At 46.4% G+C, this 17586-nt stretch overlaps 2 protein-coding genes across 3 annotated transcripts; one reads left to right on the top strand and one right to left on the bottom strand.

Annotated features, from left to right (window-relative positions):
- The first annotated feature begins 156 nt into the window (after positions 1–156).
- On the top strand, positions 157–16219 carry LOC123155923 (uncharacterized). Of its 2 annotated transcripts, XM_044574074.1 has the most exons (10): positions 157–673; positions 806–958; positions 1054–1208; positions 1379–1654; positions 1775–1902; positions 2396–2513; positions 9561–9653; positions 11511–11579; positions 11684–11774; positions 16167–16219. In XM_044574074.1, exons 1-10 carry the CDS (start codon positions 292–294, stop codon positions 16202–16204), a joined length of 1503 nt encoding a protein of 500 aa, XP_044430009.1. In that variant the 5' UTR covers positions 157–291; the 3' UTR covers positions 16205–16219. The 2 variants fall into 2 exon arrangements, with proteins under 2 accessions (XP_044430009.1, XP_044430010.1); XM_044574075.1 differs by lacking the exons at positions 9561–9653; positions 11511–11579; positions 11684–11774; positions 16167–16219 and adding an exon at positions 4287–4572 and having other exon boundaries at positions 158–673.
- Positions 5591–7663, bottom strand: LOC123155924 (uncharacterized). Its single transcript, XM_044574076.1, has 3 exons — positions 6957–7663; positions 6715–6861; positions 5591–6538 (listed from the first exon to the last, which is right to left on the bottom strand). The coding sequence occupies exons 1-3, from the start codon at positions 7182–7184 to the stop codon at positions 6494–6496; spliced, it is 420 nt and encodes a 139-aa protein (XP_044430011.1). The 5' UTR covers positions 7185–7663; the 3' UTR covers positions 5591–6493.
- Positions 16220–17586: the final 1367 nt, after the last annotated feature.

Here is a 17586-nt window from a genome sequence, read left to right on the forward strand (position 1 = left end):
TAGACATAGTAGAACTATATATCGTTGGAGAAGTCTCAATATACGCATTTTGTATCATGTGAAGCAGACTATGTGCGCTGCATTTTAGCGCGGCTATTGGAGCCAGCGCTGCGGGCCGCGTAAAATCAGACGAAGCGCACGCGACAAAGTAGTTTTTAGCGCGCCGTGTGTTGCGCGTTTGTTGGAGATGCTCTAAGTTCCGCCGGATCTGGGCGCGCGAGCATCCAGGCGATCGTGAAGGGCCCGACGGCTGCTGGCTGCTGCCTCGACCCGACCTTGGCAAGGTCAGCAATGCCGCAAGCCGCCACTCAAGAGGGAGAGGCGTCGGGGTCCGGACCAACCCGCGCGCTCCCACGCAGCCAGAGGTCCACGGCTGCAGCAAGGCCCACGGCGACGACCCGGTCGATGGCCCTGGTACGTGCGCGGCAGTCCCCGGGCTCCCAGTCCCCACGGGAACCAACCGTGCGATCCAATACAAGGAAGAGAAAGAGGGATCCGGCTGCCAACCGGAAATCGAAGAAACGGAAGAGGACCGGGGAGGAGGAGGAGGTCTCATCTGCAGACAGCTCTCCAGTTCGCCAGCCACATATCCCGGATCGCATGTACCGACTTCATGATCTGAGTACGTCCAAAGCCATTCAGAAGGCACGAGAAGATGTTTCGGCCAAAAGAGGTATGCAATCCAAGTCGCCTCGATTCCTTTCCATGGTTCCATCACCAATGAGAAAAAGTATCGATTCCACTTCCGAGTGAAGTATTGTGTTCGGCACATGAGTGTTTACTTCGTGTACCGAATTTCTTGTAGCTCGCCATATGGGATTGGCTACTCTGAATGTGCACATGTGCAGAGCTTCCATGTGTGTTCTTGATGACCCAAATCTGGTTCCTGTTCGTGAATCTGCAAGGACGGCAGTGCTTAACGCTGGACGCTCTGTTCTCGGACTTTCATCCTCTGTTGGTACAAATAATAATGATACCATATCTGTTTATTTAGGAGCATCGTGAAATTATGTTGTTTGTTGCTGATATTTCAATGAATTTGTATATTTGTAGGTGGTAAGCCACTAGCACGATGCTGTGGTTTCTGGGTTGATTGGGATGAGAAGAACAAAATTGGCACTGCTTTGACAACTTCACGTCTCATTTGTACCAAGTCTGCATCTTTGGACAGTTGGTCAGGGCAAGAAGAGTATGATACTAATGCCGAGGTGAGTTCTTAAGGATGAGTAGAATTGATGAGTTCTATTCATTTGCTTTGCCCTATAGGTAGTCCAATCTCTAGTTGATTCCAATTCAAAATACCTCTTTCTACTTGTGGCTATCATATACTAGTCCCGCTGAAAAAAGGTTAAAATCTTGCATTCTGCACCTGCTGTAGGTCCTTGTTCACATGCAGGGTGGCACCACTGAAAAGGCCACCCTGCAGTACTATCAGAAGCACTATGATTTGGCCTTCTTCAGTGTTAGAATGGATAGGCCTGTTCATATACTATCTTTCAATGATGGTGTGATGCGTTCTGACCATGTTTTTGAGCTTGGAAGAGATGAAAGTTCGTTTCTAAGGATAAGCCATGGTGTGGTGAAATTCTTGAATCCGAACCTACTTGAACGGTATCACTATATGCATGTTCACAGTGCAGATCCACGTCCCAGGGTAAAAACTGTATTTTATCTTGAGATTGAATTGTACATTTGCTATTCTGGACAATGTATTTTAATGCCTATTTTGCAAATTAATGCTATTGTACCTTCTTGATTTCAATGCATTTTCTAGTATGGCAAAGGAGCGCCACTCATTGACTTTGGCGGAAAAATTGTGGGAATGGTCAATGGCAATACAAGCGGATATTTTATACCGTCTTCCATTTTAGTGAAGTACTTGCATTTGTGGAGAAAATTCCAGTATGTTCTTGTTTACTTCTGTTTTTAGTGCCACTAAGAAGACATGTAGCATTATTATGCCCCCTTTTTAAAGAATATTTTGTCTAGTAAGGATGCAATGAAACACATTATTGATGTTTGTGATCTATAGCAAGTGGATTTCATCAAGATCTATGCAGATTCTAGCCTTGTCTAGATCAATCCCAAACTGCACAAACTTGGTTCTTCGTCTATTACTCTTAGATCTAGTTGTTCCACTTTGATATCCTTCTATTAGTTGAATTTCCTTTATGCAGTGTAGCTTTATAAATCAACAGGATCATATGATCAGGGAAGGCAAAATTCATCTAATCAAAATATTTGGTCTAGCATGGTTCCAAAACTATTTGTCTAGCATTGGAATTTTGATGATATGATAAAATATAATTTGGTTTATTGACTCGATTCATTTTAGAAGGGTTAACACTTATGCTTACTAACTTATTAATGTATATTGGATGACTTTTTGATATAGGCGCATCCCTCGGCCCCAGCTTGGAATGAAATTTTGGTCGATCAAGTTTGTAGACATTGCTCTTGCTGAGAATATATTGTGCAAGTGTAATATTGATGATGGCCTTATTGTAAAAAGGGTATCTCTCGCCCTCTCTTTCTCTCTAGATCAAAATATAGCCACACTAAACTAGGAGCGCAAAATTGCTAATTTTACGCTCCGGACAGACTGCACGAGCCACTCCTGGGCAAACCAACTGACTACACAACCTGCAACCCACACATATATGATTTTGATAGTAAAAATGCTCTAGACCATCGTAAATCTTGGAAAGCTTGTTGTTTTAATGTCACTCATGCGATAGTTGTAAATTGTAAAATGTGCATGCAAATAGCCTTTAGTAGTGTTCTTTTAGTGCTATTATGTGAGTGTTTGTCGTAAACGTGGCTATTTATTTGAACTTAGTTGTGTACTCATCTGTTATTAGTGTGTCTGGTTGAGGTTGTAGTATTTGTCATGTTAGGTTTGTAATAGAGAAAAATTCACTGTAGGTCCTTATACTTGTCGCGTTGGCCGCATTTCTCCTCGCACTTGCAAATACCCAAAATGCAGTCCTACAACTTGTCTCAGGTGGTCGTCTACGGTCCAAAATACCATTTCCTCTACGTATGCGTTGACTTGGTTGTTGACTGGCTAGTCCACATGGGCTTTGACCGCCAGCTCAGCAGAAGACGCCCTGGGCGGGGTGATTGGGGGGAATGCGAGGGGGTTTATTGCAAAAACGTCTGGCAATAAAACATGAGCCGCCACCTGGTCGGACCGATCCATCCACCTGGTCCGACCCGACCAGACCGAGCCGCTCCGCTCCGCTCCCCTCCCTTGTTCGTCGTCGCTGCCGAGGTGCTCGCCTCCTCTCGCCGGGCGTGGCGGTCTGTGGCGGCGCCCGCCATGAGCTCGTCGTCGGACGCTGAGCCGCCGCCGTCTGCTCCGTTTGGTCGGGGCCTGCGTGACGTTCCTCTCGCTCCCTCCCATCGTCAGGATCATGCCGAGCCGCCGCTGTACGGTACATCGCCGTCGTTAGCACCTTCTCTGCCCGATCTGTCCGTTTTAGCTGGGGGAAAGAGTGCGCGCCCTACTCAATTGCGCATACGGGGTAGGGTTTAGGGTTCTTGGCCATCTTTTTCTGTCACGGGTTTAGGGGTGTAGGGTTTTAGCCGTGGATGGTGAAGTTAGTGGCAGATGCAAATTAGGGTTTCATGAGGCCTTTCGATAGGTTAGTTGTAGATGAAATATGGTTGTACAGAGGTAATAAAGGTTTTGATTGCTCGAATTGTTAGGCAAAGTGGATGCCCTGTTTTTTTGGCCGTCAATGTTAGCTTAAATTAGGTTACATGCGTCGACCATATGTTGTTTTGTTAATGAGATGACTGTTTGTTTGCCAGATCCAGCAAAGGAACAGGCTTTTGGACGTGAAAGATCACCAATTTGTTTACTTGATATGCCATGAATGCCATCATTTTGTTTTGGAAATGTCTGAACTTTCAGTTATCTATTTCTGAACCTGTATCTGATACATTTGTCTACATTTGTATACAATGTCTGCACTTACACTGAGCATATTTGTCATGTTTTCAACTACTTGAACATCTTTTGTCTGAACATTGACAGTTTTGTTATTACGGACTTAACATTTTTTTGTCTGAACATTGACAGTTGTGTTAGACTGGTGCAGTTACATTGTGTCAATTTCCTAGATCAGATGATCTCAAATAGCATGGTTGTGTCATTGTGCAGTTGCATTGTCTCTTCACCTATGTTATTACTGTCTGTTGTTGCATTGTGCAGTTGCATTCTCTGTCATCTCTGTTATTACTGTCTGTCTGAAGATTTTGTCATTTCATTTGTTTTGCAGGCCCCTTAAGCAACCATTTCTCTGTTGAGGTCATACATGGTGGCTATTTCCTATGTGCAGACAAGCATAGGGGTTATCACAAGGGCCACTCCATTTGGTATGACTACTGTGATATAGATAATTGGACACCTACAGTTGTTGCCATTCTGGTGGAGAAAATTGGGTATGAGTTTGAGGGCGGGATAAGGGCTTACTGGTGTGTTCCTGGACTGACAGTCTATAAGAATGGCTTAAGAGAAATTAAGTTAGGGGACAACACAATGACAGAGAACACGAAGGATTGTGTTCTTAATGGGAACCATTTCCAGCAGATATTTCTTGATCATGATGACAGTATGAGGTCATATATTTCCCTTGTTCAAGTTCATTCTGATGATGAAGATCCTCCTCTAGTCAAATTCAGTGGCCTGAGACCTAAGAAGGAGCAAGTGCCAGTGCAAGAGGATCATTCTGACCAAGTGCAAGAGGAAAATGCTGATCAAGTGCAAGAGGAGCAGGCTGAGCAAGATCAGTTGTATGATGCAGAAAGTGAGGAAGAGTCACAAGAAGAGGAGTACATGCCAGATCCTCCTCAGCCGGATCCGTCGCGCGCTGGCTCGCGAGCGGAGCGCGTCCAGAACGTCGAGGTGGCCGTCCCCGCGCCTGTCAACACGGCCTACTGGGACCACTATCAGCCCGACCTCCTCGGGCGCGACGACAACTCTGATTACATCTCGTCGGAGTCGGAGTACGACTCTGGCTTCGACGAAGACTCTGGCTACACCGCCGACTCGTCTTGGTCGACTGGCTGGGAGGAGCCAGAGGTGATCGTCCTCTCTGACGACGAGCCGGAGGTGCAGATGGCGGCGCCCGTCGTCCCCGAGCCGGAGGTCCAGATGGTGGCGCCTGTCGCCAGGGAGGGTGACAAGCACCGCCCAATTGACGTCGACGCGCTTCCAGATGTTCCTGACATCGTCAAGAAGGAGGTGGAGGTGGTCTTGACACTTGAAGCACATGCAGAGGTGGCTGACAAGAAGATGAACAAGAAGAAGAGGAAGATGCCTGAAGAAGGTGCAGCTGAGGTTCGCAGGTCAAAGCGCCTGAAGAAGATGGCCTGAAGAAGTGAAGGTGGTTAGTTAGGTATGCTGAAAGTATAGTATTTTCAGCATATAAGTTATAATTATAGATGTTTGGTTAGTTAGGTGTGCTTGTATAATGTGAGCACATAAGTTAATTATTACTGCTGGTCTTCTTTTGGTAATGTGAACAAGTGCTATGAAATGTTGAATGATGAATGTTTGGTGTCATGTTTGTGGACAAGTACAAACATGAATGCTGAAAGTGCTATGAAATGTTGAACTGATGTTTGGTTAGGGGATCTCTTTGGTTAGTTAGGTGTGCTTGTATAATGCTGAATGTTGCTGTCATTGTTGCTGTCATATTCAGTTGTTGTCAGTTACTATGTTGAGGAATTGTTTCTGTCATTGTTAGGTATGCTGAATGTTGTCAACATTCAGTTCAACACTTCTGTCTTTTGTCAGCACCAAATAAACATCAACTAAAGGAATCCTTGCAGTTGAACTGTTAGGTATGCATATGTGGTTAGCTACTGGATAAACAAATTGACTTGAATAACATCAAACTGGAATTTGAGCATCTAGTACAACATCAGTTCAATCAAATTAAGCATCTAGTACTACATCAGTACAACATCAGTTAAATCATTCAGCATGTAGTACAACATCAGCTCAATCAAAATCATCCAGCATGCCCTTAAGCTTCCTTATCTTCTCCTTGGTGTCCTCTTTGTGTTTGAACAAGTCACCAATCATGTATTCAAGCTTTCTCTTCTCTTGCTTTAATTTATCCCTCTCTCCAATGACTTGGTCCCTCTCTTGGATCACTTGATCTCTCTCTTTTTCTGCCTTAGCCCTGAATACCTGATGAATGCTTGTTACTGTTTTGTCATTCATCTTCCTCTTCTCAAGCTCTGCCCTAAGATCAGCCATAGCAATTTGTGTGCTGCCTAATTGGCTAATTGCATGCTCCTTCTCAGCCACAAGATTAGCAAAATCAAGTTTGAAATTGCTAAGCTCTTTTTCCAACTTCTTCTATTCCAAAATCTTCAAGTTTTCCTCAGCATTCAGAACATTTTGTCTGAGGTTCTGTTTTGTCTCCTCTTCATACATGCTCCATATCCTAGCTAGGCTCATCTTCATAGCATCAGGTCACTCAGGGTCAACCCACTCCACATAGTTGCAGCTAGGTACTTCCTATGAATTTAAAACAAATATAATTTCAGTTAACTAATCAAGAAATTCAGCTAACTACTCAACAAATTTCAGTTAACTAAACATAGCACTTTAAATGGCATACAAATTGACTACTCAAAAATAACTAAAATTTGAGCTTTTTAACCTTTTGACAGTGTGAATGAGTTTGTACTAACCTTCTGGGCACAGGTTAGGAACCTCCTGCCAGTATCAACTGATTCAAATGCCACAACCTTCTCACACAAAGTTCCATGCTGACATGTAAAACTAGGCAAATCTATGGCCAGGCCTCTCCATTCCTCACAGAAAATTGTGGCAGGAGCCTAAAACAGATCCAGATTTGGATTCAGAATGAAGAAACAAGAGAAAACCCTAGCTTTTGGTAACCCTAGTAGGAGATGAGGAGGAGATGACCAACCTTGCTGGTAACAGAGTCGTCTCCGGAAGAGCTAGGGAGATCATCCCACGACACCATGGATCTTTGTGGTGCTTGAGAAGAAGAGAAGAACTTTGTGGTGCTGGAGAAGAAGAGAAGAATGGGAACGAGGAAGATATACTTGTGGCTGGGGGAGGAAGCATAGGTGGATCTGGTGGTTGTGGACCAAAGGCAAACATACAATGCAAGTTGTAGGGTGCCAGTGTGCATTGTTGTGGACCAATCAGTTAGCTGAATATTTGTTCAGTTAAGTTCAGTTATATTTTGGCCATATCATACAAGCTCATTTAACTTAATCCTTGTTCAGTTAAGTTCAGTTACATTTTGGGCATATCAATCAAGCTCATTTAACTGAATCTTTGTTCAGTTAAGTTGATTTACAATTTGGCCATATCAATCAAGCTAAGACCAAGTGCAGTTAACTGAATATTTGGCTCAGAGAGCTCAGAGAAGACAAAGTTAACTGAATATTAACAACAAATTGGAAGATTCAACACTGACATCATAGATACATCATATCCATTACAACCATACAGCCAAAATAACATCATATCCATTACAGCCATAGATACATATCCAGCTCAGACAGCCATAGATACTAATTTATCAACATCTCACTTCTTCATAATGAAGATGAAAGACAACACACAAAGAACCACAACACTAGCCATAAGAAGCTTTAGCACTAGAAGGATCTCTCTACCTAATCCAAGAAGCATAGCAACTTGCTGCTTGGTAGCAAGGTTTTTCTCACTAGGGCTGTCAAAATTCACCCTGCCTGCAATGCCTCTTCCAGCCAAGGCCCTTCCAGCTAAGTTTCTTCCTGCCATCCACTCAGTCCTCTTCCTCTCAAGATCTTCCCTCCTGTCCTCAGCTGCACCAATTGCATCTACAGCAGCATTACCAACAAGAACTCTAGTTTCAACCAGATGCTGCACATATTCCATCTCCCAGCGCCAGAAATCACAGGTGACCTACAACCAAAGCAATGCAATGTGTGAAAATGACTGACAAAGTGCAGTTAACATGAAAAAATGTTCAGTTAAGAGATCTCTTCAGTTAACTTCTAAGCACATTCAAGACTAAAATTCAGTTAACCATGGCTACTGAGCACATTCAAGACTTCTAATCACATGAATTGCTGAACATTCAGTTAACTTCTAAGCACATCACAGCATGGCTACTGAGCACAGCATGGCTACTGAACAGGGCAGGTGCATGAATCGAACAGAGCAAGACTGAAGCTTACATTGTCGTGGGTGCACTTGTAGAAAACCCAACCATCGTGCTCATTGGTGCTAGAGCGGTAGCACTTGACGGGTTCGCCACAATCGGGGCATCCGACCAGTGGCACCTCAACAGAGCGGCCACGCAGACCAGAGCGCACACCGGAGCGGGAGGATCTCGCAGATGACATGCCGGTGGAGATCCAGGCGGTGGTGCCTGCGGCGACGGCGGCGAGAGGTAGCAGCAGATCTAGGCGGTGGTGCCTGCGGCGACAGCGGCGGAGCAGGCGACGGTGATTAGGGTTCGAGACGGGAGAGGAGAGGGAGAGGTGTAGGTGCGGTGTGGTGCGGTGTGTGTGGTCCGACCAGGTGGGTGCGGTCGCGATCCGACCAGGTGGGTGGGTGTGGCGCGGTCCGACCAGGTGGTGAGGCGCGGTCCGACCAGGCGGGGGGATAAACGCAAATTCATCGTTTTTGCAACAAACCCCCTTGTATTCTCCCGTGCAGCTGAGCTGGCGGTCAAAGCCCGCGTGGACTAGCCAGTCAACAGCCAAGTCAGCGCATACGTAGAGGAAATGGTATTTTGGACCATAGACGACCACCTGAGACAAGTTGTAGGACTGTATTTCGGGTATTTGCAAGTGCGAGGAGAAATGCGGCCAACGCGACAAGTATGGGGACCTGCAGTGAATTTTTCTCTTTGTAATATATATAGCGGAGTATCTAGTAAATGTAGCAAAGTACTAAAGTTGGTATGTGATTAAGTAGCACCAGAGCATCTAGTTATGTAGTAAAACCAGTTATGTGCAAGTCATCTATGCGCACAATTGTATTTTTTGCTAGTTGGTAAATGGATTTGGTACTGATATGCTTAGCAGGTGCCTTTGCTAACCCAGTTTTACTACCTTCAATTCATCATGTACCTCCTTGTCTCCATTTTGGAGCAGAGGCAAGATTTTTACCATGTGATCTCTAGGATTTACTATGTATTATACACCATAGTTTACTACATGTTTTACCGTTGAGTAGGAGGTGAGAAACCAAGGCACCCAAGTGTTGGGCTGGTTTGGATTTATGTTTGATCTTCTATTACTATATTACTGTTCATCTTTGCTAGTAGGACTTGCTAGTACTGCATCCCTGTGCACCTTTACTACTAGAACTTCAGTTTTTGTGCATGATTTGGATAGAGAAGTCAGGGATCCGGGAAGTTGTTGGTATGGTCAATCGTGCACTGTGTCTGGAGCGCAGAACACACACACACACACACACATGTTTATATTGGTCATTTCTAGATTTATGTTAGCTTTCTTGACTGTTTATGTTATCATGCATATTGAGTGGTTATTGCGGGTCTTAGGTGTCATATGGATCTCCTGCTGAGAAACTTGGAATACTGGTGGGTGACGTCATTAGTTGTTTCAATGGAGAACACATCTCTACAACAGTTGAGGTAGATGCACTGTAGATATTATGTTTGAAGTAATACGAAAGTAAGACACTCATGTTAAATTCTATTGCTTTATGCTATTAAGGGCATCTCCAGCCGTTGGCCCCCCAGGAGGGGCAAAAAAACGCCCCCTGGGGGCGCACGGCGCTAAACCGCGCACTGGGGGCGTGATGCCCCCCAGTCGCGTCACCCACGGTTAGTCAAAAAAGTCAAACACGGCGCAAAAACGACTCAAATTTAACGCAAACATCGGCGAGTTCATTCAAACTTAAACATATTTTACAAAAAAGAAAAAAAACTACCGCGGGCTACCCCCGCCGTCTCCCTCGCCGCCCGCCCACGCGGTTCTACATGCCAAGGAGGCGGTTGAACCGCGTGTAGTCACCGCCGTCGTCGTCATCATCGTCGTCGTCGTCGTCGCCGCCTCCGCCGTCCCTGCTGCATCCCTCCCCCGGTTGGCGCGGCGGGTTGGACGGTCCGGGGGCGTCGTCGTCGTCGTCGCTGTCGAGGACCACGACGCCGTGCTCGTCCTCGCGCCCACGCTTGCGGGCGGCGATCTCCTTCAGGGCCCGGCGCTGCCGGACCATCTCGTCGCGGAGGTAGTCGTCCCGCGCCCACCGCATGGCGTCCTCGTCGAAGAAGCCGCGCTGGGCTATCTCCTCGTACTCCGCGGGGAGGATGGGCTCCGGCTTGGGCTCGGCGAGGACGAAGCGGCCGGTTGGTGGAGAGGCGTTGGCGCCGCCGGAGCTGCGGGTGCGCGCGCTGACCGACGTGTCCTGGGGCTCCGGCTTGACAGGGCGGAGGCAGGGCGAGCCGCCGGACGAGGAGGACCCCCCGGTCTCCATGCGCCTCGGGGTCCAGGAGCTTCCCCGGCGGCGTGAGAAGGAAGGGGGAGCAGGGTACTCCAGGCACGGCGTGTTGCCGCCCTCGATGTACTCGAGGACGGCCTCCAACGTGCGCCTGGGCACGCCCCACCACAGACGCCGGCCGGCGGCGTTGAGCCTGCCGGAGGGCACGACGCCGTTGGTGGCCTCGAGCTGCTCGGCCTGACGGCGACGGAAGTACGGTTCCCAGAGCGGGCTGTCGGGGGCGTACCGTGGCGCCTCCCTCGCCGCACGCGGCAGGTTCGAGCGGATGCGTGCGATCTCCGCACGCCGCGCCGCGCCGGTCGGTACCGGGGGCACCGGCACGCCGCCCGCGCTGATCCTCCACGTCCCGGGCACCCGCATGTCCGGCGGGACCGGGTACTCGAGCTCGTAAAGGAGGCGAGCCTCGTCTTCGTGAAGATGGCGGCGGCCGAAGCCGTTCGCCGCCGCGCCGTCGCCCGGGAAGCGCTCGGCCATGGCTGTGAACTGGGGACGGCGAAAGAGAGGAGAGGAGAGGGAGGAAACGACGGCAGCGGGAGAGTGTGAGTCGTCGAGTGCGCCGGGGCGCTTCATATATAGGCCAAGGCGCGCGTGTCACCGTGTGTACGCGTGGCGGGCGAGGGAGGGCGAGGGACGCGCGTCGTCCGGTCTTCACTGCGCCGCCCGTGAGGCATCAATGGTGCAGGCTGAGCCGCGGGAAACGAGGCGATGAGGACGACGAAGGGCCGAGAAGAGAGCCGTGTCGCTGACGCGGCGGGCCCGCGCTTTTTCGCGCCAAAACAGTTCGCCCGGCGCCCCCGGGCGCCCCCCAGCGCGCCGGGTTCGGGCTGGGTCCGCCGGCGCTGTTTTCGGCCCAAGCCGGCGAAAATCGGGCTCCTGGGGGCGCGACTGGGCCGTTTTTTCGGCGCCGGCGCGAAAAAAACGCCTGAGGAGGCCTTCCTGGGGGCGCGGCTGGAGATGCCCTAACTTACATAAGTATTGCTGCTGTTGTCAGTTAGAGAATATGATGCTGAGCAAATGTGAGGATGAAAATAATAGCCTTAATTCTGAACTGAATGTCAAAGTAAGTTTCTTCTATGATTTGCTTTATGCATGTTGTTCACCTTTATATGGAAATAATATTAGCATAATGTTGACACCGATAAATATATGATTTTACCTTTTTAGTTTGATGTGTTTCACATACGCAAGTCTCGCTGGAGTGACAGAACATTAACTGTAAAAGTGTCTGATGACAGTGAAGTAGTTGCAACAGGAGGTATGTATCCTTTGCCAACCTATTCGATCTAAGGATCTACATTATTTCGTTTTGTAAATGGTTATTCACACATTTGCCACTGTGCCATAGTTTTTTTTACATATTTGCTATTAGTTTCTCTCACCTTCCTCTGATTTCGCCACCGTGCAATTGGTCAGCACTAGTTAGACTCAGCTGGGCACTATGTATTAGCTGGGTAGCGGAAGCATTGAGTATTTTGGGCTATTGAAGATGTGAGAATTTACCAAGTATTTACAGTAGACATGCAGACTTAAAGCTCTTGCATGTCAGGTTGTGCTACTCTTGCAGAAAGATCTTCAAAATGCAATTTTAGTGCAAGTAGTAAGATCTTAGACCTCACAGAAATGGTAGAAATTTCTCTGATGTATTACTCTACAAAAAGGTAGGCCCCAAGCATAGCTATCACACAAAATTACTAAGTGCAGCTATCAAACAGAGAAAAGTAAGCAAGCATTAGGCTGCATACATGCTACATTGAAGGTGCAAGGCTGCACACAGCATTACAAGCAATAAACTTCACAAGTTCTTACTTCCAAAAGCATCAGGACTGCATACTTGTCACACGTGTTCTTCAAAAGCTCCTGGATTGCATACTCACTAATTTCAGAAGCAGCAGGACTCCATACTTGCCATTGCAAGTCTGAAACCAAAATTTACATGGCAATAGTACCTATCGCAGCTTCTGTAGCAATCTGATCATGTGGTGATGTTTGTGGCTGGTTTTAGTGCAGCATTTTTGCTACTTCAAATCACAGATCTTTTTCTTTGACCTTTTGCCACCACTTTCTTACCAGTCTTCCTGGAGGTGCATCGGACCATCAGTTTTACAAATAGAAAGAAATGCATTAGTCTCCTGTAGCTAAAGAGATTCATCTGTTTTATAGAATTAACTAATAGCTAAATAAATGCATTAGTTTTACATAAGAACAATAGTTTTACAAAAACTAAAGAAACGCGTTAGGCGAGGAAGAGTACCGAACAGTGCTTATACTAATACAGGGACCAGTCTGTTCATCTTCTGAAAATTCTTGGTCAACTTACTCTTTGCAATTCTTCTGTATCTGACCAAGTTGTCCACAGCATTTGCATTTCCTCTTTGTAGGCCCAACCTTGCATCTATTTCATTCAAAGCCTGGATTATATTCTTTGTTGGTCTCCTAGGAGGCCTTTTTAGTAAAGGGCAGCCTGGTACACGTAGCTCCCGCTTGCGCAGGGTCCGGGGAAGGGTCCGACCACTTTGGGTTTTCTGTACGCAGCCTTTCCCTGCATTTTTGCAAGAGGATGTTTCTAGGACTCGAATCCATGAACTTATGGTCACAAAGCAACAGCTTTACCGTTGCGCCAAGGCTCCCCTTCAGGAGGCCTCTTTAGCAGAGGAGGATACGTTTGACATGTTGATATTTCCATAGCATTGCACGTATGCTGTTTGCATAAGCTGCTTATACTTCAACTTCCCTTCCTGGTTCCCTAAGTGAAGTGATGACGAAAATAGCATGGACACAAGGAAGGCCTTTGCATAGCCTACAGCTACATGCTCTCTTCTCAGTGTCAACTGGACGCTTCCATTCCATTCCATCCCATCTTTCTCTCTTGCATATACTTCTGCCTCGGAACTTTTGCTTCTGACCAGTCTTATCTTTAGACCTCTAGTTCTTTGATTAAGGTTCTGCATGATAGTTGTGAGAACTTAGTGACTTCTTTTTGTTGCAATTCTTTTGTCTAAGATCAGTTCTCTGCATTAATTGTGGCCTAATGGTATCCAACAAATCGACAATGGGCATAGCTTTTAGTTTCTTGGTCTTGCTGTTGAAGGAATCTGCTAGATTGTTATCTGACATAATCAACTTTGGGGACTTCATTGAACTTGCTTCTAGACCATAAATTTGGGTGGCGTTCATCCTTGTATTTCTGCACTTTAGGTTTTGCATAGATTTTCTCTATGTGGGCAGCATGCTTCATAGGGAGGTAGGTATGCACAGTAGGCCATAAATTGTCATAGAATTTAAAGACCCTTTAAACTTCTTCAGAAAATTGGCAGCTAGCTGCCTCATGCTCCCTATGCTCCACTCGCTAAAAGATGCAACCCACTGCACTCTCCCATCCCTTGCATGCATCTGTGTGATTGACCAGACCAGCTGGATGGCAAATGACCTGTTTGTCTCTCCATGAAGGCATGAATCCAGTCCTGGTGTCAGTGGATTCTGCATCCATAACTCCATAGGCTACCGGGTACAACCAATTTTGGCCATCAATACCACAAGCAGCTGCCTATTGTCCTCCGAACTTGCTTGTTAGAGCAGTTGAATCTACAGCCAAGTATGGTGGGCACCCCTCTAAGAAACCCATCCAACATGGCTTGACTGATGCAAACTCTTTGTTGAAGCACATTTTCAATTTGATTTCTTCATAATCAATATCAACAAACACTCGTTGGTGATACCATCTTTAAATCTGACTTAAATATGCATAACAATTACCAAGTGGAAACTATCTTTCCCTTGTCCTTGTAAGTGTCATCTCCTTGCATTAAATGTTCTGTGATGTGGAACTTTGATATGGCACTACTCTTGAAGTTTCTTCTGCAAATCTGTAGCACCAAGTAACTAGTCCAGCATTGTAGCAACCCATGTTCTTGTAGCTGGCGTCAGCCTCTCACTTCTTTGAGCACGCCAGCAAATATGATGACTGGGATAGGAGACAGAAATTATTAACACATGTAATCCACACATTATACATGAAGACCAACTATAAAACATTATACTTAAAAAGTTAAACCATCTTTCATATAAGTTGCATGCAGTTTCCATCCACAATAAACTCGTACCAGAGGTGGATCACCCTTTTCGGTTCCATATCCATATTCTTTTTTATCGCAAAGGTTGCAAGTGCATTCTGAATTCAAACAAGGATAATTTGTCTCCTCCAAAATTGGAGGATTATCTTTGTCATAGGACACTATTAGCCTGTCATCATCATCATCACCATCTCTGCAAGTCATTTCTGTATCCTCAATAACAGTCAGCATATCAGGGCAGCACATAGTCCCCAGGCTCATCTGTGTACCGTGTTTCACCACTAACAGTCTTAACACCCTTATATTATTCACCGTGTTCAGCTATGTTAGGGTAACTCCAACGGGGCGACGCATTTCGTCCACCCGCATCCGTTTCTATCCGCGCGGGCAGAAACCACGGCCCAACGTGGCGACGCAAACCGCTCGATGTCCGTTTTGCTGTCCGCTTTGACCAATTTCTAGCCCATATTTGGGCTCAGTTTGCGTCCGCGTAAACACGCCGCGGACGCCCGCGTTGTCCTCCCCTGGCTCTCCTTTGCCCGAATTTGGCGAAGGATGTGTGCAACCGATGCCTAGTACAATCGTAACAGTTGTGAGATAGTTATTGGCAAAGTTTGCCATGTAGAACAATGTGATGATGTGGCAGAAAATAAGTAAGTAGGGAGAGAAATGTTATATGTAAATTAACCAAGTCACAGTTGTGAAATTTGTGAAATTGTTGTTGGAAAGTTTGCCAGATAGGACAATGTGACATAATAAATAAGTAGAGAGAGAATTTGTTGAATGTAATTGAACCAAAAATTCTAGCGCAAGCTTCAAACTTAGTGTGAAATTTAATATTTCTCATCTCCTATCGAATAGCATAGACATACTCTGTTGGAGTATTGTATGATTGATTGATCATTAGTTGATAAATATACCCAAAAAATGTTGAATATGCTTTAGATGGTATTTTTGCTAGAGAACTTAGCTTGGTTAAACATCGTTGATTGTACTGTTTTTGGTTGAAAGTAGACATGTGCATGGGCAGCCCGGCCCAGAGGCCCGAGCCTGAAAGCCTGGCATCCTGTCCACGCTTGGGCTCCACTTTCTCACCCGAAGCCCGGACTGAAAGCCCGGAAGAACCCTGAAATGACCATATATAGATATTTTATTTGAAATATAGGTATAATATATTAAATATAATATTCCGAATATAAGTATTTTAATTAAAAAACAGCACTGTTCATGATTTTCGGGCCAGGCCGGGCTCAGCCTTGGGATTTTCACTTCGGGCTTTGCCAAGCCCGGCCCGGACCAGGGTATGAACAGGTCTTGAAAGAAACAGTGTTGATGGAGCGGTTATGGGTAGCAATAGCAAATGCGTACATGAGGGGAAAAATGATGCCATAGGGGGAGGGGGTATGTGAAATTTTCTTTTGTACTCCCTCCGTCCCAGAATGTAAGACTTTTTTTTGACATTAGTGTAGTGTCAAAAAACGTCTTACATTATGGGACAGAGAGAGTAGTTCATTGTGTTTGATGAGTACAGTTGATACCAAACATTTTCCTTAACTGAGACATTGCTCTTTTTGCAGTTAGTTACCCTTTCGGAGACGGGACACGGACACCATGATCAATACCATGTGACTTGACCAAACGGCCCAGGAAGATAGGTTTGGGAGTTCAGGGCAGGTACATGCTTCGGTGAATGGCAAGCGTGAAACCTGCAAGTTTCTGCTAAATGCATTTGATTTCTTTGCCGGTGTAACTCCTTGGCATATCCTTGTACCGAAAGTACTGGTGCAGGCAAGCGACTCTGCTGCTTCCTTTCTGCATGAAAACGGGAACCGTCATGTGAGCTGACTCTGTACATTTCTGGATGCTTGTTGAGTCCCTACACTTCATGTATGTCTTGGTTCGATGAACAAACAAGTATCCTGGTCCACTGAATGAACAGAAGTTGAGGATCCTGGAAGTGTATACTTACAATTCAAAAGCGGAACCACTTTGATTTTTGTGGTAATTTTGGGCCTCTTGTTTTTACCTGGTGCTGTCACGTGTTTTGGTGTGCGCGTCGCCACTGTGGTTGAATTCGGGCGGTCACCGCTTAGTACGAGCCTTAATGAAGCAACCGCTTTCTTCTCGCCTTAGTCTCATGCTCGCTCTCTCCCGGAAATCAGCCAGGCATTTTCAAAGCACCCACCAAATTGTCCCCAGATGTAGAACATCTTCAAGGCGGTTCATCAAATCGCCTTCAAATGTCTGGACTAGACGTCCTAACATTTTTAGGCCTCCAACGTGGCCCATTTTGACCCGGAGCGTTTGAAACCTCATTGGCCATCCCCAAACTGGGGAACTTTGGGGGAGTTTGGATGTTCTTTATGTTGTACTCTGACACCCTATCCCACCCAAAACCATGTTTAGAGCCTGCATTTTTTTTGTAATTCGTCCTACCTCCACTTTCTATCCACGCTCCTCGAGACTGACGTTGATGTTGTACCCCCTCGGAGCCGTGCGGGCCTTGCCGGACCTCCGCCGCCCCACCAAACCGCCTCTCCACCAAGACCCCGCCCCTACCGACGCAGTGCATGGCGGACCGTGCCTGGTAAGTGTTCAGTGCAATAGTGCAATTCTTTTATGTACTCGTTTTGTATTTTGAAGCAAACACGGTGGATGCTGACGACGAGTACTTCTACGCCGAGTTCATGGATTCTTCTTTGTCGGATGACTATGACCAAGATGATGATGAAATGGCGGTGATGATGACGATTCTTGAAGAAATGGAGTGTGCTTTCTTAACTTCAAGGGTTCAACAAAGGGACATTGACTGTTGAATCGGCAGCGGGCACGGTGCGTGTTGATCTCTACAAGGACTACTTTACCCCCGATGCGCTATTTGACCCCTATTTTCCACGTCGATGCAACGACAAATGTTAGGGCTTATGATGATTACTAAAAGCTGAAAAGGGTGCCTTTGACCCCATTAGGTTCTCTGGCCTTCAAAAGTGCATGTAT

The sequence above is a fragment of the Triticum aestivum genome, chromosome 7B, assembly GCF_018294505.1.
Source record: "Triticum aestivum cultivar Chinese Spring chromosome 7B, IWGSC CS RefSeq v2.1, whole genome shotgun sequence".
NCBI lineage: Eukaryota > Viridiplantae > Streptophyta > Magnoliopsida > Poales > Poaceae > Triticum > Triticum aestivum.